At 42.1% G+C, this 26040-nt stretch overlaps 1 protein-coding gene and 4 non-coding genes across 5 annotated transcripts; all 5 read right to left on the minus strand.

The window, feature by feature from the left end:
• Positions 1 to 25176, minus strand: NOP58 (NOP58 ribonucleoprotein). Its single transcript, XM_064451860.1, has 15 exons — positions 25118 to 25176; positions 21552 to 21628; positions 19770 to 19822; positions 17785 to 17909; positions 16710 to 16846; positions 15458 to 15522; positions 14018 to 14152; positions 12964 to 13109; positions 11884 to 12010; positions 11056 to 11219; positions 10256 to 10390; positions 8953 to 9014; positions 6321 to 6454; positions 1091 to 1212; positions 1 to 339 (listed from the first exon to the last, which is right to left on the minus strand). The coding sequence occupies exons 1-15, from the start codon at positions 25160 to 25162 to the stop codon at positions 283 to 285; spliced, it is 1584 nt and encodes a 527-aa protein (XP_064307930.1). The 5' UTR covers positions 25163 to 25176; the 3' UTR covers positions 1 to 282.
• On the minus strand, positions 11631 to 11716 carry LOC135313733 (small nucleolar RNA SNORD11). The gene has a single exon (XR_010373261.1). It is a non-coding gene; the product is annotated as a small nucleolar RNA SNORD11 (small nucleolar RNA).
• LOC135313734 (small nucleolar RNA SNORD11B) lies at positions 12775 to 12858 on the minus strand. Its single transcript, XR_010373262.1, has one exon. It is a non-coding gene; the product is annotated as a small nucleolar RNA SNORD11B (small nucleolar RNA).
• On the minus strand, positions 14780 to 14867 carry LOC135313731 (small nucleolar RNA SNORD70). The gene has a single exon (XR_010373259.1). It is a non-coding gene; the product is annotated as a small nucleolar RNA SNORD70 (small nucleolar RNA).
• On the minus strand, positions 19405 to 19493 carry LOC135313729 (small nucleolar RNA SNORD70). The gene has a single exon (XR_010373258.1). It is a non-coding gene; the product is annotated as a small nucleolar RNA SNORD70 (small nucleolar RNA).
• Positions 25177 to 26040: the final 864 nt, after the last annotated feature.

Raw genomic sequence — 26040 nt, forward strand, 5'->3', positions numbered from 1 at the left:
TCTCCATAAAAATGTTTTTATTCCTTATCAGTGGAGACTGCATATGAAAAGAGGATCTATTGTGAGCTTTTCAACAAAAGAAACTGCAACAAACCAGCAATCCTCCTGAACAGCAGAGACACTGGGGTGTGCTGCTCCAGGGCAGAAGACAGCTATCAAATCCATCTCCTTGCCCTCTTGCAACACAGGGAAGTTACGGTTTTCAGCAAAAGCCTAAAGAAATTATGTCAAGAAATGCTACTCTGAAGCAGCTGTCCAAGGGCCAGCAATTCCCCCTGCTCATCAGTTTTCATCCTCATTTTTCATTTTCTTCTTTTTCTTCTTCTTTTTCTCTGTATTCTACAAACAAACAAATGTTGCTATGAACAAACCATAATGGAGAAGCAAAGCAACATATGTAGCTAGGCAACCAAGCACACTCTCAAAGCATCACAGCAGCTTCCATACTCAGCAAAGCACAACCCGAGAGATGTCCCCTTCCTCTATTGCTAAATGCACTCAATGCTTACAGCACAGTGGGGCCAGCAGGCAAGGGAAGCTGTGCTGTCTGCCACACTGCTGACAGCTCAGCACTGCGATCAGACTGCTTCAGGCAGTGTAGCTGCCCTAAACAGAGGGCAGAAAATGAAATCCCACATTAAGAACAGGATTTCAAAACTGAGCGACTAGTTTGGTTTGGTCTTGTCCACTCTGCTGTTGCTTGGAGACACCATCAATTCAGCAGGTATAGCCTCTGCTTTCTCTGAGTCATATACACTAGATAGATGCCTGTTGATTGGCACCAAGGGACACCCTCCCCACTAGAAAAGATGTGGAAAGAGAGAAGACTAAAGCTGAGGGTGGGCAGAGGAAAGGAGGGAAAACACTTGTGGTACATGGAAGCATTACAGTCACAAATTCCCCAGACCTTATTTTGTAATGCAGATATTATTGGAAGTTACAGTGATGGATATAACGAAATAAAGTTAATAGAGTAAAACCATCCTTGCATACCATGGGTTACACAGATAAGGGTATTCCCCCCCCCCAATAGGTTTTGGAGACAATCCATTCCCATAAAGGATCAGTGAGCTGTGCAATTCTGCCTCACCTCAACTGTGGGGCTGGTGGGAGGTTCCTCATTCAGTACCTCCTCTTCTTCAGCTTTCTTTTCCTTATCCTTTTTCTTTTTCTTCTTTTTGACAGGCTCATCATTTTCTACAGTTGTCTCTTCTGTACCACAGAAGGAAGAAAAATGAAAGGCAGGTTGTCAGTTATTAAGAGTGTAAAAGGCAAAAGGAAAAGCTTTCTATGAGATGTGAGAGGATGCAATGATGATAGTACGAGTGCAGAATACTGAATACCACACGGCCCCTTCTTTATATCTCTCTACACTTATTTTCTCTCCACTTCACCCTTACCTGCATGACTACTCCCTGCTATAAGCAAAACATACAACTACGTAAGACACAAGTGAATGTTCAGACAGCACAATTCGCATCTGCTACAAACACCACTCCTATATGCTGCTCCCAAAGTTTAAAAAAGCTTATGTGTTTTCATTTCTCTGCCAAATTATCTTCAAGTACTCTTTCTGAAAACAGGCTGTCTACAGTTTGGCAAATATTTTCACCAGCATCACAAGAGCAATGGAAGGACTCTATAACCCACCTTAGAAATGCATTCAGCCAGCAGTAGCTTGTTTACAACTGATTTCCCTCCCTATCTTGATGTTGGAAATTTGCTAAGAAACAGAACGGTGTTCTTTACCATTTAGACTGGCAATCACAAAGATCTCTTAATGGTGAACTAAGATAAAGCATTTAATGCAAAAGCAGAAACTATTTCCTGTCCTGGAAGACAGGAGTTGAATTATTTATATAAGCTGAGAGGAATGTTAACCCAAGAAAAGATTTACTAATGTCCTCTTACATTTATTTTTCAGAACTATTCGTCAACAGCTGGCCTACCTAATCACAGTGGTAAAGGCACTATGATTTGCTACTAATTTTCCAGAATACATACCACAGTCTTAGGAATCCCTAGGTGTAGAAACCAAGCAGAAATCATTACCAAGCTGGAAGCCTGTGCAGTAGCCAGGCTGTTACTGGCACATACCCAAGTTAAATTTATTTGCACAACTCAGTCAGTGCTAGATACCAAGTTTCTCAGTAGGTAGTACTCATGCGTAAGTCAATGATGTAGCAATCACTGTCCTTCAGTAGCTACAAAACTGAGATGCTGAAACAAACCAGTGGTGTTTGTGGTGTGTACAGTTGCTACTGGAAGTGTGACTCAAGAAGTCATTTTCTCACTGTACTCCCCCTAAAAAAGGAATCTATTTTATTTGAAGCATGCTTACTTACCACTTCCTAAAAGAACAGAAACAAACCCAGTGCAACTACAAAAAAATAAAAGGAAACACACAACCTCCTAACATCTTGATTGTACCTTGTCACAAGTTCAATTCCTCAAGGCAGCAGAAGGATTATATGAGTCAAAAATACACTTCAATCTTTGCCTTTAACATAAGCTTCAGACAAAAAAATTGGCTTCAGGGTAAAAATTTCTAGACATGTCTACAGGAAAATACAGCCAGCTAACACTCGCAGTCTTCTGACATTAAAAAATGCCAGAAGCAAAACAGCAAAGGACTCCAGATAAAGGAACTCGTAAATATGATTCTAAGTGGATTCTGCCATACGTATCATTCCCAGTGAACACTGTGCGAGCATAAGGCATTCAAAACACGCATAGAAATAAGTATCCTCACCTCCCTATGTATGACAAAGGGAAATAAGAAGTAGTTGAAAAATAGGCATTAACTACATTAAAGCCATCCAGCACAACAGGAGCACATGCATCACATTCTACTATGCGACACATTTTCACTCAGCTGGATTGGTAAGCTATGCATTTTCAAGCAAAACGTTGGGTGGTAACCTTGGAAAAACAACTCCTTGTTATTACACTACATATCATCAAGTCTGACACACCAGGCAGTGGAACCTGTCACAATTTACAACCGCAGGCGATACACTGTTCACTTACAGGCACTGTCACTTCTCACAGCCAGGAGCAGATGCCTTCCTGAAGATTTCGGCTGCTGCTTTCTAGCAAAGCTCATCACAAGTCTCCACATATTTTTACCAAGGCAAAATGAGGCTAAAGGCTCCAGGGGTGCTGGTCTCTTCCCTCTGGGCACAACGTTACTAAGTCACTCAAGCCCAGTGGGGTTTCTTTGTGATACACAGCAGCTGACAAGAAAGCCAACAGCTCTTACTATCAGGCAGCAAGGCACAGAAAGCAGCACCCAGAAGAGCAGTTTGACTGACGGCCCTGTGTAGTGCTGGAGATCACCAGCAGTAGTTCCAGTCACCCATTTTCTGTTCTCTCTAAGCTTTTACAGACCAGCCCTCCACGCAATGCTCCTCATGTACAGAATCAAGTCACATTGCCTATCAATAAATGTCACAGTGTTGCTGTCATTTAAGGCTTTGTGTCATGCAGGGTTCACTCCATTAATTTAAGATATATCTCTTTTCACGAGAGACCTTTCCAAGTGGCTAGCTGCTACTGTGTCATGATGTTTAAATACGAGCTGAGTGCTTCATTGGCTAGCCCTGTTGGTGGTATGCATTCTGCCTAGCCACATTCAACTTCAAAGACTGTAGTCACAAAAACACCTGCCCTATTTCCCTTCCCACACAATTAAGAGAGGCTTTAACAGACAATTCCTTAAGTGGATTATAACTTGTTTCAGGCATTATCCTTCCGCTTGGTTTCTTTTTAGGTGTAAAAAGTGAAAGTGGTTTGAAGTCATGCCTCACCTCCAACCCCACTGCCAGTTCCTATCTAAAGTACTGCCATACATGCACCTCAAACAGGGAGGGAGAAAAGGCCACACGTATCATCTTGCGGTAACATTTACATTTCAGGCTAGCACAATTCAAAATACTGTCCCCCCTTTACAACAAATATTAAAGCAATAGTCTGACAAATAACTTTTCAGTGGCAGCTTCCCAACTTATTCCTGTCCCTTACCTTCCTCTTGTAATACCAACTGGATCAAAATTGATCTGGCTGAAGAATTCCCTTTGTTCCTGGACTGCTTTTCCACCACCCCCATTTATAATGCAGCTGCACAAACAGCATGGGGAAGGAGGGGGCAGAGACTTCTTTCACAACACTGTCTGGATGTGTAATCTCTGACCAGAGAAAAGCTTAGAGAATTGTATCAAAAAGATTAGAGCCAAGAACAGCAGAAATTAAAGGCTCATGATATTCAAGTGGACATGCAAGATAAATCTTAATGCCTCCTCTGCACTCTTCTATGTATTATGGAACTTACTGAACTACTCAAACTTCTCAGACACCTGCCTGCCCCCAGCCTCCCCTCTAGCGTGCTGTGCAGTCATACCAACTCTACTGGAAAAGAGCAAGGTCACAGTCTGTCTAGTCTGTGTCAGGGAAATCCATGTACTTTGCTGGGTGGTCAAATAGAAGAATTTGCAACCATAGGGGCAGTGCTATTTTAAAGGGTACAAGAGGACATACTGAAGGGATAAGTTCTGCCTACAGGTGATATGAGATAAATAAGCTCTCTGAAAACACTTCAGTAGTCTGAAGCAACTGGCACAGTTAGTTCTAATGCCCAAGTATCCAAATAAAACAACCCAGTTGATACAAAGAACTGGGGGAAAAAGCAGGAGCTATGAACCACATCTGAAGGATGCCCTACCTTTTCAGGTAGAAAGGCAACAGATCTGAATCCTGTACTTCAGGTTTGGGGAAGTTTAAAAACAAACAAACAAACCAAAAACAACCAGCACAGATTTCAGTAGTTCACAAGTATTCCAAACACCATCTACTGCTCAAATAATTCTTGGTAGCTCAAGAATACTTGCTAAGCTGCACCCAACCCCTACACCAGGAGATATCAATGCTCAATAAAGCAAAGGAAGCAAACACAATCAGGTTTTGTGTATAAAAGCATGAACCATTGAATAACATATTATGAACAGAAACATTCTCTTCATGCTGGAAGAGACCAGGCTGGAATGAATGTAAGTTTCACCTGCGAGCAGCTCACGCCTGTGAGATGACATCACTTGCTTTGATAATGCAAGGGAAGCCCCAGGGAACAATTCTGAGACTAATCAAAAGATTATCGAAAGCAGTAGCTCTGAAAACACCCACGTTCTCAGAAAAGCAAATAGGCAAAGTTCAAGCCTCCAGAGTACTCATGCGTCCTTGTCTCAATATGATAAATACAAGAGAACAAGCTGGAGCACAGATCTCAGCTTTATAGCACAAATGATTCTCCCTCCAGTATAACTTTAATTCTCAGCTGAATTTGTGTTCCTTGGAGTTGCTCCATCCATGTACACAGACACCATGAAACAACCGCTGCGTGGAAAGATCACACCTCAGCATCAGGAGGTACAGAACCAGCATAACTACACTCTGATACTCTAGAACACAGCAGCACAGAGAAGGGCAGAAAGGGAAGGCTCTGACAGCCCTCACCTCCTGCAGGTACAGGTAGCTGACAAAACTTGGAAGTAGCTCACACCCAGATCTGGCTCAGGGTCTCACAGAAGTGACTTAAAGTCATCTTCCTTTTCCATTTTTTCCCCTCCCAAGTTACACACCAGGTTACTCCACCATCATAGCAAGTATTAGACCCACCATTTAGAGGTGCTGAAGAGTACACTGGAGAGGAGAGAATGTTTCTTAAAATGAACCAGAATATAAAACCAGATTATTTTGAAGTTACAGTCCAAAAATGTTTCTTGGCACAGTAACTTATCAGAGAATGAAAGAACAGGGACCATAGTTCAGTTTTAGCTTTCCAGCGATCAACAACTGTTCATGTATTATGTAAATTCAAATTGACATTTCCAAGTGTCATTTCACCTCAAATTCTGACATTCAATGTTTATATGTTGAAACATGCCAGAAAACATTTCTATACAGAATAAACCAGTATTCTTTAAAGGAAATTGGGCAAGTTCTGGTTTTACAGAGAAGAGCATTTTTGTCTTCAAGATATTGAGACCCACTAAATACAAACCTGCTGAGCAAGAAATTCTTCAAGAAGAATATGAGCTTTGGTTTTAAATGTTCTTACATGCTTATAACTGTTTAAAAGCAGGTATTTAAAGTAAATTGACTGCAGTCTGTTGTCAGTCCATAAAGGATTACTTTTTTTTTTTTAAAAAAAAAATACACTGTCATACCCAAGGAGAATAACCAGGAATTGTGGCTGGCTGTAAATGTTAAGCTCCACTGCACAATGCACACAGCGACACGCCAGCAGCACAAATGTAGTAACAAACCTTTCGTCTCTGCTTTGAACTTCTTAGCTTTCACAACAACCTCTGTGTCTTGTTCTTCCACCTCCTGAATTTTGCGTTTCTTTGAAACAGCAGGAAGCGTAGAGTCACCAGATGGGTCAAATACTTTGACTTCACTGTAATAAAGAAAACAAGTCAGCTTAAGTAACAAAAATAAGCCCCCAGGTAAGAGACTGCAGTTGAACATAAACTTCCCAACACAACCTCCCAAGAACAACTGCACGTCAGTCTTGCTCAGCTAACAAAGTACTTACAGGTAGTGAGGCCCTTTCTCAAATACATGAATGGTTCATCAGTAATCATGCCTACAGAAGGTAACCCATGAAGTACAACTGCCTGATCTGAACAGAAGATACCAGTTAAGTAAGAGTTTGGTTCTGGTTTACATCTGTTCAGGGGTCTACAGAGTACTTAAGTTATTCATTAGATTAATCTCTCCGCTGCTAATGACAGTCCTCCTATCATAGCTCTGTATGGTCACAAGCACATAGCTCTCCACAATTGTACCCTAAGGGTAATATACATACAGGATTAGAAGTAGCTTTACTTTTGCTTTTTCTGCACTGCCTATTCACCATTATGTTCACAGGGCACAACTCACAAGGCAGGGTAACGCTATGGCTCGCCTTGTATTACCAACTTTATGGGACATGCAAATACCTAATCTGTGTCTGAAACTGTCTCCTCTTGAATGTTGCATGGTCCTTTGTTCAGTCCCAAACTCCTCTACAGGCTGCAGAGAACCAGCCATCCTGAAACCCAGTGCTCTTTAGTTGGGCCTTTTCAGGGGCAGTTGCATCATCTGAAAGCAATGAAGCAACCTTTTTTCCTTACTCATTCAGAACAGAATTCCTACTGAAGGAGAAAGGAGTTTTAAAACAGTAAGCTTAAACTATCCCCTCACAGACTGCAACCAAACTTCTCTAAAATAGGAATCTGAAGCAGCTGCCTTGCACAGGTTACAAAAGCAACTGAGACTGGTGACTAGACTGGGAAATGTCGTAATGCTAGCAGACAGTACCATCAATTCATCCTCTAAGCATCAGAAATTACTCTTACAGGTATGAACACTGCATATTGCTTTACAGAAATAGATTACACAGCCTTTTGCAAATACTGGACTCTGCTTCAGTGGAACGCAGGCAAGAGCTCACTGGCTTCCTTGTCACTGTCAAAACACTACTAATAAATAATAATGAAAAAAATCAGCAAATAAACATGCCAAAGACAGGTAACACACTCTCTCACATCTTTTTTGGAAAGCATACTGAAGGCTTCTTTTGGACCTCATGTCTGAAAACTACCTCACAATTAACTTCTGAAGCATTACTGTGATGTAGCTAATTCATACAGAACCCATAGTTCCATATAAGACTAAGACAGTCTTGCTAATCTCCTTAAAACACCAGTTTAGCCCTCCAAACAATCTCCATAAAGCAGCAATACTGCCATTTTTGTACTGCCAGAAGAGTTTGACATGGACTGCGTCCTTCCCTTTTAGGCAGCCAGACTAAGCCAGCCAGCCAGGAATTATCTTCAGCCTCTCCCCCAAGCCTAGACACATTTGCAGAGCATGTCTAACAGTAGAAACATGTCCAACAGTAGAAACATGTCCTGGCAGGAATTTGTGACTCCTCATTTCAAGAGGTCAAAAACCTGCACACATGTCTCCTCAACACGCTCCTCCCTAATCTACTGCCTCCTTACACGCCCTGATGTTTCATTTACTGACACTATCTTTTCAAAAGCTGCTCCAGAAATCATAGCCATCGCTACACTTTGAAATGGAAATGAAAGGTACAACTAGGCTTGAGAAAGATGTTTGGGGACTGTAGATGGGTCCCACAGTGCTATTTTTTCCTCACAGAACTAGCACCCAGCCCTGAGTTTGCTGAGCACCTGCCCTCTCTATACCAGAGTTTCAGCAAAATAAGCAGGCCAATCTAAGCGAGAAGCCTGCAAACAAATTAACTGAAAAACCCAGATGTCATGGCTCAGACTAATAATAACCTGTTCCAATCCTTAGATGTTCTGATGTCCCAGCTGCAATTTACAGTGTCACTTTGGGCACCAGAAACTGCTCTGACAGTGTCCAGAGTACAGACCCTATCTATTGCTTAAGATACGTATTACTTATTACATATAGGACCTAAAAAAGGAGAAGCTTTGCTGAAAACAAGTGATGCTTTTTTGATTTCTAAGACTAAGACGGTCTATAGGACAGCTTCCATGTCAAAGAAACTCATTCAAACTCTGATTTTCTCGAATCTAAGCTGATCAGAATGCATTAAATAAAGCTGCTACATATTAACTCCCTAAACTACTCAGCTTTTTGGGCTGATGATGTTAGCATCTAAATATACTTGTTATCTGATGATGTCAGTAACTTACTACTAGAAAATCAGGACTGTTTCTCCAGTTCACTGGCTTTACTGCAACTGTAAAATGCAGGAAATTGGAAATTCCCATTAGCAATTGGACTTGTCATCGGTATTTAAGAGCACGGAAAATGTTCTCTGGACCTTAAGTCAACTCAGCCCACAACCAAAAAGCTTCTCAGAAATAAAAACATGGAAAGTTATTTATACTCAAACTGAAACGAAAAACTATTCACCTCTTGTTCTGATATTTGTCTGTCTTGGCCAAAGCTTTTCCAGTACCACTTATTCTTCTTAGCTATAAGAAAAAAAATTTAGAAGTGAAAAACAAATTACTCATAATGAAAACAATTCACAACACAAGTTCTACAGCTCTTGAAAGGAATTAAAAAATGGGAAGATAGATGTACGTTATTGGTCAGGCTCTTGTGTACCTGTATGAGTCTTACCCCGGGAGTAGAATAGTGACAGGGAGTAACTGGGGTGAGAAAGGCACGTACCTTTCTAATATTGCTCTTCAAGAGTACAATTCAGTTACAGGGCTTCTACTACTGGATTAAACATACCACAGCCACATGATATACAGCATCATACCTCTAAATACCCAAGACCAGCTCAAATTTGTGTACAATGTCTTTTTTTTTGCAAGGATAACTGCATCTCAGGGCAGGTATGACCCTCTGCCTGGCATAGAGCCAACCTTAAAACCACAATACAGGAGCCAAACTGGATTTGAATTTAAACCTTGTCAGGTGGTCAGTTTGTGTTTTGGGATTAACATGTCTCCTTGCCTTTGTTTCGATGGGAAGTATTGCCTCCCATGAAATGCTCAAGGAGGGGCAGGCAGGTTTTTCTGGACTCTTCTTTTTTTGCTCTAGCAATGCCAGTACTACAGAATTAGTATTGAATCTTATATCTTGGAAGGCTGAACCTAGTCATCATTTACAAGATCACACGCAGCAGCCATGCTACCTAAAAGAAGAAAGTGAGCCCTACATTCTCCCAGCATGCTGTGCCAATGGCAACAGATGGAACAGCAGGTATAGAGAGTCAGAATATGCATTAGGTGATGGGAGGGCAATGCAGCAATTTGCATAACATCATCTTGCTTTAGCTACAGAGAAAGCTCCTTCAGACTAAGCATCACCAGTGTTCAGATTTTGGAGAACCAGAGGGGAGGGAAAAAACCCAAATGCGCTTTCTTCTAATGTGAAAAGAAGCTATGAAGTAATAAGCATATCTTTGCAATTAATACAGAGATGTAGTAGAATGTAAAGGTATGATCTTATCTTGTTCAGAATAAAGATTCTCCAGTATAGTGTAGACAGGCATGTAAACAAGAAAAACTGGCATACAAACAGATGCAGCCAGCTTGCAACTGTACTGCTCCAGCCAAGTCTGGGAGAAACTACAGAATAAGAGTGACACTAGATCACATCACACAACTGAGTGAAGGGAAAGAGACTCAGAAAGCAGTGCATCAGAAAATCGTATCATAAACAAGAATGTCAGCTTCATGCAGCCCTCTGCTAGATTTACCCCTCTCTCTTCCAAAAGCCTCAGTCTTGTCTCTACTTTCAGTCTGTTTTCAGCTCCCATTTCAGCACTGGTATCCTCTCCAAGGGCATCATAACGAATAGTTAAGGCAGTCTTAGCTGCCAGCATTCGAGAAATCTGGAAAAGCCAAAGAGAATATTAAATGCAAAGACTTAACATATGGCAATGATTCACTCTGATCTGGAAACCATACCCACAAAAAAAACCCCAAAGTAACCATTTCCTAGCAGAGTTTAGTCCAAAAAACAGCACATCATTCTTTGGACATTGAAATACTGTTAATGTAACACCTTGTTTTCTTGATAAATAGAGTGTAACATCTGAGACAGCAAGTTTTTTCTATCTATCTATCTCCACAATTCAAACACTTATCCACCTGCATTATAAAAGCCTAAGTTCTTTAAAAGGAAGCCACAAAAGTTACTAGCTTTTGCTAAAGAGTCCGATTTTCAAGAAAGACTAAAGCCTGTAACAGCTTAGTTTACTATCACATAGAAGAAAGTAGCAGCATACCCCTTGAGAAAGCCAGCATTACATCATAACTCAGCAAGAATGCATTTGTTATTACTCAGATGTGTCAAATGGACAATCCCGTTCACTTTTTTAACAGGAATGAATGACATCCGTAGATTTGTGGGACAGTGGCATTTTCCACGTAACCATGAAGCAATACAGTAAAGCAAGCCATAGAAAGAGCCTCACCATAAAGCTCAAGCCATCTCATTGATACAGACGTTCATGCTCTGGAAAAAGTGCAGCTTGTAAACAATTCTGCAACTCACCTTTCCTTTGTTTTTGGTATTGGTTTGTCCCACTAGGGAAGCATGATAAATAAGGCCAAATTTAGGTGTGTCCCGTTTAGTCTTCAGTGCTCTGAAAAGTGCCTTCTCAGCACCCAGTAACTGAACTGTTGAAGCTGGATGTTTTGCGAGATTCAAGAGGGAACCTAGAAGGAGGTGACAGAGCAACAGTAATTTGTCAGAAGAGCAGCTAGAGAAGCAGGAGGCTAGACCCCTATACTATTCAAAACTAGGAAGGTCAGAGTCATCTATTTCTATGAGAGCTGCTTCATGTTCATTTCCTGAAGGACAGGTAAGCCATTTCAGTCTTTCATGCCTCAACTCACTCTGTCTTGGTTTGATTTCAGCAACAGGAAAGAAGGCTGACTCAATAAAACATATTCCACTGGAGAATTGCCTCCTCCTAAAGTCTGGAAGCAAGAATGTGTCCTGCAGCATAGATAACTGAAATAAGGTGGCTGCTGCTACCTTGAGCCAGTCTGAGTATAAAAGCCTAACGCCAGTTTGTCAGCATTTTACCTCAGAAGTGACTGGACTATCAGCAGGAGGCTCAGTAAGCGTCTCAGAAGAGGTAGTGACTTAAGTTGCCCTCATACTCCAGAAAGAGTTCAGGCCAACTGAGAACTTCATCATCACAGACTACTACCAAGCTCATGCTGGTATACTCAGATTCCTCAAGAGCTACCTTCCCTGCCTTTACCACAAGATGTTCATCAGGGTCTTGCATAATGCTTTTAACTGACCAGCTCCTCAGAGAAAACCTCTGATGAGGTCATCTTAGCTTTATTTACACTGATCAGAGCAACCCACCTGCATGAGCAATGAGCCTTGCTCCAACCAGTTCGCCCACCATGACAGTGAGATTAGGAGCAATGGCCATCATTCTGTTCTTCAGGTAGTCATACAGCTGGGTCCGATACTCCGAGATTTCAATCACCTGGCACAGAGAGTTTGGTTACAGGAACCAATATTAGCTGACAAACAAACATTAAGAGCTAAATATATTGAAGTGAGGAAGTGCTGAGAATTCCAACAAAGGAGACTAACAAAATGCAGAGAACCATGAACCAGAGTTGTAGAAAGCTTTATATGGGGCGTATTCCCAGAGCAGAGCTCCATCCACAGAGTATATTGAATCTGTATTGCTCATTCCCTTATGCAACTTATTTTCTCAGCAAAGCTCCTGATAAAGGAGCTGACAACACGCCAAAGACAGCGAAGCAGAACAAAATTACTTAGACCGTTTTCCTTAGGACAAAACCCAGGAACATTCAGTTTCCACATAAATCTTTGCCACCATTCTCTTTAAATGGGATAAATGCTCTTTACTTGTTCCATACAAATACACACAATAAGAATGCACATAAAAAAAGCAGCCCAGTCTAGACCAAGAACAGGAACTCACTACTCCTAAACTTGCCACTCCCTGGTAAAGTCACAAAGGGATCCAACTGGCACCACTAAAGTCAGAGGGAGTTCACATACAATCTAGATGAAAGCAGGATAGGGCTCCTAATTCTTCTGGGGCCTCAGTGCTACACTTTTAACCCAGGGTTTATCACCTAGCTTCAAAAGCTACAGATTGAAAAGATGCTATACAGTAGCATTATCTCAAGGACTTAAAAGCACATTGATGCCGAAATTCCAACCAAAAGTAAGAGTGCCACTTTTGGAAGACTTTGTGCAGACATCAACAGTCTAAGATGGCTCAGATGAGGTAGTGACTGTGCACCCTCATGTCTGTACATCAGGAAAGCAACAATATAGGAATCATCACTGCCATCACAAATGTGTTAGCAATGCCCTGGGAAAACATCTCCTTGGTAGAAGGGGCTCTGATATGTCTAACTAAAACAGAGTTCCTATTGCTATTCATCCACACGTACACACCTGATCACAAAGATGGATTATGTTGTTTATATCTTCTTCTGATACTTCTGTCCCCATGGAAATCTCAGCAGCAGCCTTCACATCCACTTCGATCTCCTCTGGTAGGATGTCAGAAACATCAGAGGAAGCAAAATTGCTTCTGTCTCCTGTGGGGGGCAGAGGAAAGCATGTTTGTGTTGGGGGCAAGATGAACTAGTGAAAAAAGCACAGAGAAAGGCAAAGATAAAAGGCCAAAATAACAACAGCAAGTCAAGTCTTCTGTCATCCTATTACAAAATCCTGAACTATATGTCATTGTTCTGACTTAATGTTTGTACTAGCTGAGAATAGTTGGAAATATTAAATTTGAAACTAGGAAAAAAGCCCCTATTCTGTAACACTGCATACTTCACCTTTTTAGTAGCTGCTGCTGCAAAATTTTCGGTCACAAAATTACAAAGGAAGAATTCCAGGAATTGAGCAGTCATTTACCACTAACCAAGCCTATGTAATTCTTCCTACAACTGGGAAAAAAAGCTCCCTTAATACCACAAGTCTCCCTCTGGACTATAAACTTCATTATTCAAAAAAATTTAAAAAAAATCATTAAAAAAATCATAAATACAAAGCAAATGCCTAAGAGGTGAAGTGAGTGTCCAAAATATTACAGTGGTCATTCCTTCTGCTCTTATGAATAATTATAGCAGTTGTAGTCTCCAAGAACACCCACAAACAGGCAGCAATTCTCTTTACATCAGTTTTGGGCAGCTAATTTCCAAACTGCTCTGCTGACTAATTGTGGTTCTAAGAAGATATGCTGGTGGTCCATGAAGAACTGCCTGGTGATGTGGTATTAGCTTTCTCTTAAGCTTCAAAATGGTAAATTGCATCAACATACAGGTGCAGCCATACACTACGTCTCTACTGGCCCTATGTACACTGCTCCTGAAAGCAGGATTGTATACAGGGTCATGACTAGCTGGATGAGTGAGTCACTGGTCTACAAATCAGTGCCATTAATGCACTGCATACTAACATGCAACATTCTCCAGGCTCATGCCTTCTTACTACTCACCAACTTTCCGCACACATTTACAATACGTTAGGTTATCTGTGATGATTTTGCCCAGTTCAGGGAAGTGCCAACCATACCATTCCCTACAGCGCATGATGTAGTTATTCAGTTCTTTATCCAAGTCATCAAGAAGTGCTAAGGGAAAGAAGAATGGACTTTTTTTCTAAAAAGGTAATCTAAAAAATGGAAAATTCACACATCAATAAGTTGAAATAGTGTGAAAGGAGATAAACTGAAGTATTTTATCCCATAAAGACTGGAACGAAACATAAGCTGCAGTACATTAAAAGTCTTTACTTTTCAGAGAACTGCATAATCCCAGGCACAATATTGTAGAAATATTAGAATTCCCATGAGTGTGACCTGGCAGTTTCATCACTAGGACTGCCTTGGACAGACTCCTTTAGCAGCTGCAAAGCACATTCCCCTGGAACGGGAGCAGCAGCCAGTTTTCTTCCTCTCAGTCAGCCGAACTGCTACACACAAGATTGATGTAAAACTCAGTCATCTAATGAACTTTAAGGAAAAAAGTTTTAATGGTGAGAAACTGATCTTGTATTCAATTACTTGATTTAACATTGTATTAAGCCCTTTAGTTGCCTTTATGATATAAATATACCCAACACAAATCCAACAGGCTCACCATTTACCAGATATGACCAATAACAGGATTTACAACATAAGAGTATAACACTGACAGCATATATATTGCTACAGAGCCCCGAGGCTAAAATATTTCCTGCTAATGCAATACCAACATTTCCATCTGTTGTCTCAGTGGTAGTGACGAAGGAACTGAATTAAATCATTAATTTCAGTTTAACTATGTTTCATCATTGACAACAGTCTGGGAATTAATATTCCAAACAAGATTCCTCACCACTGCTTCACAGCAAGCATGCCGATTATGATGTGGATGTCTTCAAGGAAAAATGGGGAATGGGCTTTCCCAGCTGTATTTACAATTTGAGTCTGTTCTCCATTAAGAAAGCAAGGAGATGGAATGCAGCATTACACACTGTGGTGGGTTTTATGTGCATAACATAAGAGTCTATTTCCACATTCCCCTCCATGCAAGATACCACCAAAATGAAGGGTCAGAAAATCCTGTCTTGTGGGGCCCATTCTCCCAACACTACTCAGAAGGGAGGCACGTTGGAAAGTGAAGTCCTCAGAGGACCGAACTAACCCTGCCTGTACTTCAGCTGAACTCTATGCTAAGATAAAATGGACACCAATATTTTGTATCACCCTAAAAATGTTCCTGCTTGTGGAAAACCCTATTAAGAAAACACACCTTATGCCTAGTTGAACACCAGTGCCTTGTTTGCTGAAACATGCTAGGAGAAAATGGACAGCAATACTTTTCTGTAACCAATGTAAAGAAGTCGGCTATCCTAAGCAAACTCCATTCATAATTTAAGCTTTAAATATACTTACAAATTGCCTGGATAATCATGGTATCTACTTTGTCTGGGCTGAATTTCAACTTGTATCGGGAAAGGCTGAGGAGACAGAAATACAGTTTCATCAGCATCCTGACATTCTGCTGCAGAGTATGTCCCACCTCTTCCTGTTTTACATTAACATAGCTGTCTATACACTCATTCATACCAGCTCAGTTTTATGACACTGACCGCTCTCAGCTGTGGCTACAAGCCACACTGACACAAGTTTCACAACAGCTCCAACACGTGTACATGCACATACCCTGTAACCAGGGTGAAAAGGAAAGTTAAGGCTATCTGTACCACATGCAGCAGACTGAACGCCAGTGCTGTGGCAGGAAATTTGCCGTCATTTCTGCATGGTTCGCCACAAACCTTATTTGTCAACAGCACTTCCAGTTTTGCAGCAGCTGAAGACAATCCACAAAACCGTACCTACCCAGCAGCAAAGATCAGCAACGCTAATGTGAAGCAACAGAAGAAACTTCCTGGAACAGATTCTCACTGTCTGAGAAAGTCCATTACCATCTGGCTTTAATATATGTTTAAAATTTCTCAGTACGCTACAGTAAAGACACTTGATATCAATGAGGACTTGCATCTTCAAAGTCCTTTTTCAATATTAAAGCCCATTTTCTAAGCAAACATGCATCTATTTTTAAGGAATTAACTACAGCAAAGCAGTTCTCTAACTTGCCAATGGCTCATGGACAGGATGAACTTATGCCAAAATATGGATTAAAAGTTACTCATGAACGAATGCTTGACCCCATTCTGATCCAACAACTTTGTATTTAACTACTGCTCCACTAAACTTAAAAGGCAGCAATAGCAAGGTAGGAAGACAACTCTGCCTTTAACATTCAGATTATATATTATATGGGTATTTATTATGGCATAAATCGGCAAATCAGTGTCTTCACCATGTCTCTCAGCAGCAATGGAGTTTTAAATGACCCATTTGATTGCAACAGGGACATTTCAAACCAAATCATGAAGTACATACCATGCAAAGGAAAGCCATCAATTTCAACTTCAGGTGAAGATGAAGCCTTTCCCTAAAAGGTGGGTGCAAACTGAAAAGCCCTTCCTTTACAAAACAAGATTTCAGATACAAATGTGTCTTAACTTACAGAGCATGAGACCATGTCACATACTAGGATACACTTCAAGCAGCATGGCACAGCCAAGGACACAGGAGTAGGGCAGACATGGGATGAAATAGAGCTGTTCTAGGAACTCACCTGTGCGCCAGACCCAGACACATAGCTGCCATCTCTCGAGAAGGAAGGCCTGTAATAAGCCCTTCGATCTGTGAACGAATTCCTCTCATCAGCTCTGTAACCATTGGACTGTGTATACAACTCAAATTCAGCTTGTCCTGCAAGATGGAAATCAATGGTCCAAAGTCAGGCACAGCAATGGCATTCCTCTAAAGCCCTTCTTCCAGTAGCCTTATCTCATTATACCTGTTTTTCCCCACTGCGATCTTGTGATCACACAACAGCATCTTTGATGCTCAAGGTAGGAACACCCCCAGTTCCCCAGACAGCAGAAGAGGGCAATTATAATTAATGGTCTATCTCCTATGTAGACACTGGAACCGATGATTCAAGATTTTGCAGTTTACGAGAAACAGTTTGGCCACAGAGAGAAAATTCACAGAGGGTTGAGGGCTTTGGGTCTTTTTCAGAGAACAAAACTGAAAAATTAATTCAGAGTCCTCAGTATTATTCACTTTAACGCTAAATCCTCCATATTTTGCAGTCTACACCCGTCTCCTATGACAGCATGAGGAGGTGATCAGAATACAAATCACTGGAACAGGGAGCAATCAGACATAAGGTGGGAACCTGACATTTGACACCTAAAAGACATTGGAGAAAGCAGTCCACCTCTACTGAACTTCTCTTCTCTGGTAGGCAAGGACTGAAGGATGTGCATAACTGCTTATAGACTGAGGAAGGCAGAACAATGCATACTCCCAACAAGACAAATATGTCATCATCCCACTATTGCTGCATCTGATAGTGATGTGCCTGGCTGGTTGCTTTGTTTCCCCCTCTCCTTTTTCTGGATGGTATCATTAGGGAAATTAATTTTTTCACCTGTTGGGTTTCTAACCAATATTTAAGAGAGAAATCAAGCAAACCGTAACATCTTAGTGCACATTTACCATATCATTCACTTGTGTACTCAGAGTGACATACTCCCAGTATACATGCAGTACACATTTGATGATAAGGATTAGAGATCTTCCACACTGCAAACACAGCATTGGCAGCATAATCCGTTGCTAATGGCAAAATCAGTTATCACCTTTATGACACCTCCAAGTTTGGCATCTGCTACAGCCAATTGTTCATGGGCATCTTTTGCCACTATCTTCTTGAGAATTTTCTTCAAGTTCTTGCTGAGCTTGCCTTCTACAAGAGCTGTGGATGCTGTATAAAACAAAAAGACCAAAGATGCAGTTTCTTTCATCTCCTAAAACCTGTAAAAATAGCACTCCTAACTTGGGATTTTTACTTTAACTGCCCACAGTAGCTCTAGTCTGAGCTGCAATACTACTTCGCCATGCAGTGGCTAAAATTGAAATAGAAGAAAATTATATACCTGCTCCTTCAGAGGCCTAAATCAAAAACCCTTCTTTCAGTTGCTTGTTTTCTCCATGTGGTTTCAGTTCTATTTCTGTCAATTTTGTTTAAGGATCTCTACAAACAGTATGCCATATGCTTTAGATATATGTTTTACATTTCTGAAGGCAAGGTTATATGGGAACATTTTGTGTATCATTTAATTAACCAACCATTTTCCAGGTCCCTTAGTCAGCAACCATGATATCCTAAACTGAGTAATGGCTTATTTGCATCCTCTGATGATGATAATGTACTATCTAAAGCCCAAAAAAGAATGATGCCAAACACACTGACTGGGCAGTCAGACACAGATCCTTTTAATATAGCATGTAGACCGAAGAATTTTAAGAGGATGATGTTCATTCTCAAGTATTAATAGATCTATAAAAGCTTTACAATCCCACACAATATATTTTAAGCCAGCAATTATACAACTCTCTTTGCAGGTCAGCTCTGTGCTCCACTGAACTTCTGTGATTGATGCAACACCATCACAGCAAATAGCACAGAAGCCAGTGATTTTTGATTTCCAGAACCTCAGTGAAACGTAAGGGTAAGATTTAAGTACTGTGCTGATTTTCACCTCAACCCTTCTAGAGTGGAGATAAGTTTCAACCCTTCAAGGTGGCAAATAGCTAAATAGCTCCTTACCCACTTAGAACAGCCACATACATTGTCTTCCCTTCAGAAGAAACATACTCTGAATAATCTTTCCCATTTCAGATAAGTGAACCTGAAGCAAAGTAGCAGAAGTTTTGGGTTGGAGGTTTTTTTTTTTGTCATTGTTGCTTTGTTCTGTGGGGGTTTGGTTTTTTTTTTAATCAGCCTAACTATATATGATCTGAATGCAAACCTACGCAAAAACAACATAATCCGAAAAATATGCCAGGAAGAGGAATATACAGCAGCTTCAATCTCACTTGTGTGAATGCAAGTGAAACATGATGGTAGTGTCTCCATTCTCGTTTCCTTAACTTCCTTTATAAACTATCCCTACCACATCAGAATATGAAGATCTGTTCTTCAGTTGTAAATGTGACCTGGAACGTCCACTTACTGATGTCATGCAGCATATTCAGCAGTAATAGCCACACCATTTCTGAATGATTAGTTACCAGTTTTATCATTTCTGTTCAAATAAGTACACAGCATCAAGTGTTGAATCAGTAAAATTATTGAATATAAGGCTTTCAATTTTGTTTAAACTCCTGAATTTAAGTGGAATACAGGCATTTTTTTAGGCTGAAAAAACACAGGCATAATATGCATCCATAAAACAAGGGCAGTTGTAACAATATATGTGTCTGTTATCTCAGTGGTAGTGACGAAATGTTGACTCAAATCAGTTATATTCAGCTTCAACAAGAATCCATCATTGACAACAGGCTACATATATCAGTCAAAACTTTCTACATGGTGCTCATTAGTGAGCTGCATGGGAAATAACCATGGTAGGAAAAAACTATACTTCATTTCACTTCTGCTGCACTATAGGCTGGTTGGATGACCTCATGAAACAACAGAAATGGTTGATTTTGAAAAATTTGCAATTTAAAAACTGAGCAAAAAAACAGTGCAGGGACAAAGGTAAGTAATGAGTGAACTAGTGCATGACAGGGATTTCTCTTTTTTTTTTTTTGGTAAGAATGGCGTTAACTCACTTACCAGCAAGTGCTTCTGTTGTGTCCTGAAATTTTTCAAAGTGTTTCAGCTTTACTCTACAGAAGAAAAATGTAAGCATGTAAATGAATGTACATAAACCAGATGCTAGAATCATTTTACTCTTTCTGCCTCTTCTGCTCTTCTCTCTAAGACTGCAAGACAGCAGAGATCAATATCCAAATCCTCAAAAAGAAGGAAGAGCATTAAACCTGCTGATTAAGTTTGAGCCTGATGTGACTTTTCAGCTGGGTCCTACAAACTTTATTAAAAAATAAAAAAAGGAGGAATTTTGACGTAGTATTTCTAGGACTAACATAACTGGAAAAACTAAGCCCCCTTTTTGTTTTGTAGTTCATATTTAAAAACAGCCATCCATTTAACTTTCAACACTGCACCCAGATTAACTATGTGTCACTGCTGATTGACTGATGATTGACTGATGATAGCATCTTCCCACTCATCTTCAAAAGGGAACCTTCTGCCTCTGTGGAACGCATAGCCTGCACAGCTCAGATTTAACATGCTTTTCAACCAAATGCATCTTCAAAGCCTTTAAAACTGAACTGATTCATTGCCCATGAATCCTCAAGCCCTCCTTTGTAAGTAGATGTTAGAATTCAAGTTCTGAGCTGAGCTTAAAACAAACAACAGAAAGTTCTTCCATGCCCTAACTGCTGACCAGAGCCAAAAATCAAATGCACGGTGTTCAAACATGCTGCAACAGACCCTTAGGCCCAGCTTCCCTCCCCCCCTCCCGTAGGCTGTGCTGTTGACATCTAGAGTTACAGTTAAGAAGCTATCTCAATCCAGTAAATTCCTTGTCAGGGACAGGCATTTGACTAATCCAGTTCTGATTAACCACTGCTCTTTGTGAGTCAAGTATCTGCAAAGGAAGCAAGGTCACAGATAAAGCTGAATGCTTGTGTTAAGCATTTGCAGAGCCCAACAGAAGCTCCAGGCTTATACTGATGCCTTTTCAGAAAGGCAGGAGAGACAGGAATTACTTTCATCAGAGTAGAGATCCATTAAGAGACACATCCTGTCTAGCAAGTGGCCAGGATGATGTTTCCAAGACAAGATTAACAACACTACACACAGGCAGATGTGGGATATCCCAGCCTCTCCTCTGAATACTGTTACAGAGCAGGATAACTACAAATCACAAGGCATAGCTTGTTCAGAGGTATCCATTATAACCAAAGCTGGTTAGGAATCTTCCAATAAAAACACCCTAGACAGACTTGGAAGGAATCCACCATTGTGCGCAGCTTTAGGGCAATTTGCTAGAAAGGTCAGCTTGGTCAGCAGATGCTGCAGTCCTTGCGCAGCTACACAGTGGTGCTAACACTCACTGATGGCATGGGCAATAACACTAACTCTCAATTCACAGTGATTCACATGCTATTTGTTTCAGCTGGACTAAACTTTTTTTAAAAAATATTTTCCTGTTGGCACAAATACCTGTCATTTCAGCCAGTTCCAGCATTACAAGCTTGCATGTTCTTGTCAAAGCATCCAGATCTCCTTAAAATATTGTTAAATTTTTTGCTTTGGTGACACACAGTAATAACGTTTTTTCTTTGCAGTGTAATTTCTTTCACTTTGATATTTGGTTTTAAGTTTCTCTGAGTATCTAACTTAACATTATAATTGTTCACAGCTTTTAGGTTTTACAATACTGAAAAATAAAAATCAATACTTGTTTCTGAACCTCAGATGTGCATAACTACAGGTGGTCATGTCCTTCCACAAGCCAGGCTTCTATCCCCACATAAAGCTGCTTACATTTTGTTTGCTTTTTCAGGAGTTTCAAATTCTTTCCATAAACTGTCAACTTCTTGGAGCTTTTTCTCATTCAGAACCTGTAGAAGGTGGGGGAAAAAAAAAAAATAATAAAAAACCACACAACTATATTTAAAGCACTTTTGAAGAATCTTCAACCCTGCAGAGAAGGCCTGAAGCAGATTTACAGTGTATCCAACCACTGGAAGTTAATACTGATCCGTCAGCAAACTCAATTTTGGCGATCTCCAGTTCCATCATTCTCTCTTTTTATTCTACTAATATACACACAACATTGGAGTGTTTTTATTTTCAACTGAATTACAGAAGTTGCTCAATAATGGCTGGGTCCTTCTTGAACCTGCACATTAAAGCAAAACCCTCTCCTTGTTTATCAAAACTGGGCTTGTTCCACCTCCTCTACAGGACTCATTCACAACCCCAATAACCCCAAAACAAACCTGCCACTACTTTGGGAAAATACAAACATGTCTGGGATGCCTAACAGGAAGGAGTAATCCCACAAGTTATTTTCACTAATCTGAGCTAGCTGAAGGAAGAAAGAGAACGTCTCCATAAAGAAGAATTTTCACCACAGCTTGGTAATCAACTGAGTCAAGAATTACCTAAGAGGCAGCAATGGCTTAATCCCATCTCTGTACAAGGGGGATCCCTCTCTGTTTTTAAACAGCCAAGGTTAACAACTACACCCCTGGAGCCTACACACGCTTCACAAAGCACAGAGTGTACTGCAAATTCCTAGAAAAGTGCTCAGGGGAACAGTACAGTCAAGATCTTTACAACATTATGTTCTTTACACCTCACTCAAAAATCTTGTGGTTTTGTCCCTGCAACACAGTTGCAGTTTGACTCAGTACAGGGCAGAAATCACTGTTAGGATTATGAGATTTTGCTCCCTTGCAGATTTTTAAACCCCAGTCAAAGGAGGTTTTCTTTTTTTAAACTCAATTAGTAGCTGAGCAAATAAACATAGTAACTCATTTCCGACAGGACTCTGAGGCACAGGAAAACCTTGGGGCAACTCCTCCTTTCCTCAGCCTGCTGATTCTTTCCTCCACCTTTCCTACCCCAAGGCCTACAGAATTTTCAGCCTCTATAAACAGGCATGAGTGCAGAGAGAAAAATAAAGACATAGAAGCTGCTACATCAAGGTTGTTAGTAAAGAAGCTACCTGCCTACAGATATTTTGTGTCTTGCAAGATAGTAAGACTTATTGGAAAAAGTTTTCCAAGCTCTAGAACATGGCTACACCTGCTCCATTTGCCCTTACTATTTAGACTGTTTGCTCCTCTGATGGGAACAACACCTAAAAGGAAATACCTGAGAGCTACACAGCTTGCAGAGGACAACAGTTCTTGGTTACCAAGGCATAAAGGCAGAGCACAGTTATGCTGGCAATGGACATCTGTGGGCACTGCTGGAAAGGGAAGTGGGTGACCATGACCGTCTCCCAAAATTCAGAAGCACAAATTCTGTCCAACACTCAGGTAACCAAAACAAAAAAAAACCACTAAGCCCCAGATGAACCACCCCCTCAAACCCCGCAAAACCCTGGCAGTGACAATTTTTACAGACTGCTTTAAAAAGAAAAAAAGCTAAACTCTGCAGAGAATATTGTGATGCAGAATGAATATACAAGTGCAACAATGACACAAGTTTGCAGCTGAACAGCCACCCTGTCTAGGAAAGGAAAGCTATGTAATCAAGAGCCTTGCCCTGCAGGTGGGCACTGCGGCTGGGGCTCGCCGTATCTGGCCTTGGCAGCTGCAAACAGAATCAGCATGGAAAGCCAAATCTTGTCTCAAAACATATATTTTAATAAAATACTACTACTTCTCAGTTCCAGCAGACAGCTTTCACTTCTCTCCCAATCCAGCCCAGACACCATTTGCAGTCCACTGTCCTTCCCACGGAGCAGCTGTTTAACGGCCTGCCTTCCAACCCTGCTCCTTGATGCCTGGTGCCCTCTAGCCGCTTCACACACACATCACAGACAGACCCCCATGGCCCGGCTGGTGACACCTGCAGCATAGTGCTGTAGCGCTTCTGCAAAGGGACTACTTCGTTTCTCTTTATGCCCCTCCTCGTACCTTTGCTTTATGCCTACCCTGCTTTCAGAAATTAAAATACAGGTTATTTTCTGCCTCTCCTGGCTCCTGTGAAAGGTTAAAAGGCCTTGGCTCACTGCACAAGAGGTTTGAGCCTACTCAGGATGTAATTTTGATTTTTTTAGGGACTTGGAAGGTGCAGGATATTGGCCAGTGTGAACACTCAGTGAACAAAACCTTCAGGGAGACTGCTCTATGTGTTAGTTCATAGAATGGTTTAGGTTGGAAAGGACCTTTAGAGATCATCTAGTCCAATGCCCCTGCAGTGAGCAGGGACGTCTTCAACTAGATCAGGTTGATCAGAGCCTCGTCCAACCTGGCCTTGAATGTTTCTAGGGATGGGTCATCTACCACCTCTCTGGGCAACCTGTTCCAGTATTTCACCGCCCCCACTGTAAAAAGTTTTTTCCTTATATTCAGTCTAAATCTACCCTCCTTTAGTTTAAAACCATTACCCTTTGTCCTGTCACAAAAGGCCTTGCTAAAGAGGTTGCCCCCATTTTTCATATAGGCCCCCTTTAAGTACTGGAAGGCTGCAATAAGGTCTTCCCTTGGCCTTTTCTCCAGGGTGAACCACCCCAACCCTCTCAGCTTGTCCTCATATGAGAGGTGCTCCAGCTCTCGGATCATTTTTGTGTTCCTCTGGACCCGCTCCAACAGGCTCATGTCTTTCCTGTGCTGAGGGCTCCGGAGCTGGACACAGCACTCCAGGTGGGGTCTCACCAGAGTGGAGTAGAGGGGCAGAATCACCTCCCTTGACCTGCTGGCCAGGCTGCTTTTGATGCATCCCAGGATATGGTTGGCCAGCTCCCCACATATAAGCGTTGGGGGGTGAGCACAGAACAGAAACTATCTGCCTTTAGAAGTATTTCTGTCTTCTCCCTGAGGCTTACGCCTTGAAATCCTCCTTGCCTGAGCTGCACTTCAGTGAAGACGAAAGGTTTCAGGGCAGATGAAGTAAACATAGTGCTCTGTAGAGCACCATGGGTGTAGTTCTGCAGCAGGCTAGGGCAAGAGAAACCAGTGCTTTGCTCTCTTTACACCTGCACTGTGTTCACACAGGTTAAACCCAGGGGGAAAAAAAAGACTAAGTTGGGGGAAAAAATACAAGTATTATGATTAAACTCTATAACCAAGGTGGTAGAACCGTTCAGGCATCAGCGCTCAAGCAAGAGAACAGGCCCAAGGAGAGCACGGCCCTGCAACAACTCTACTTTAGGCTTGGTCAAACCACCACGAAACAACAGCCTTTGAGCTACCCCATCAGGAGAAAACGAACGCGGTGCGTGACACTCGGCAAGACCACCGAGGAAGGCCTTCTCCTTCTTCCTCCTCCTCCTCCTCCTCCCCCACCACGAGGGCCTTCGGGCCCCCGCTGCAGCCGCACCCCCAGCCCGAGGCCTCCCCAGCAGTACGACCCCCAGCCCAGAGGCGCCTCACCTTAAAGATGGCATAGCCGGCAGCAGTCTCGAACAGCACCAACATGGTGGTGGCGGCAGCGGGACTTGGGGGGGGGGGACGGGGGACAGCCACGTGCGCCAGTGGACGGGACCCCCGCTCAAGCACGCGCGCGCCGGAAGGGGAAGTAGCGGAAAGGGAAGTAGCCGCAGCGGAAGTGAGCGCAGCGGAGGAGGGCGGAGCGGTGGGGTTGCCTTGTTCCAGCACTCTCGCGAGCCACGTGGCTGGCTGGCTGGCTGGCGGGCGGGCGGGCGGCGGGATCGCGTCGTGGCCGTTAACGGCCGTTATCGCCGGTCCCCGCCCCTTCGCGCATCCTCTGGGTCCTCCCGCTGTAGGCAGCAAAGCACACCCTGGAGCTGGCTTGGCTCCAGCTGCCGCGTTGTGTGCATGATGGTTCGTGCCTCCTTCACTGGGTAAAAAACCGGGTGGATGGCCGAGCCCAGAGAGCTGTGGTGAACAGAGCTAAACTCAGTTGGTGGCCGGTCATGAACAGTGTTCCCCAGGGCTCAGTGTTGGGGCCGGTCTTGTTTAATATCTTTATCAGTGATCTGGATGAAGGGACTGAGTGTGCCTTCAGTAAGTTTGCAGGTGGCACCAAGTTGGGTAGGAGTGTTGGTCTGCTCAAGGGTAGGAAGGCTCTGCAGGGGGATCTGGACAGGCTGGATTGATGGGCTGAGGCCAGTTGTATGAGGTTTAACAAGGCCAAGTGCTAAGTCTTGCACTTGGGTCACACCAACCCCATGCAATGCTACGGGCTTGGGGAAGAGTGGCTGGAGAGCTGCCTAGCCAAAAAGGATATGAGGGTGTTGTTTGACAGCTGAATGTGAGCCTGGCAGTGTGCCCAGGTAGCCAAGAAGGCCAATAGCATCCTGGCTTGTATCAGCAATAGTGTGGCCAGCAAGAGT

The sequence above is a fragment of the Phalacrocorax carbo genome, chromosome 5, assembly GCF_963921805.1.
Source record: "Phalacrocorax carbo chromosome 5, bPhaCar2.1, whole genome shotgun sequence".
NCBI lineage: Eukaryota > Metazoa > Chordata > Aves > Suliformes > Phalacrocoracidae > Phalacrocorax > Phalacrocorax carbo.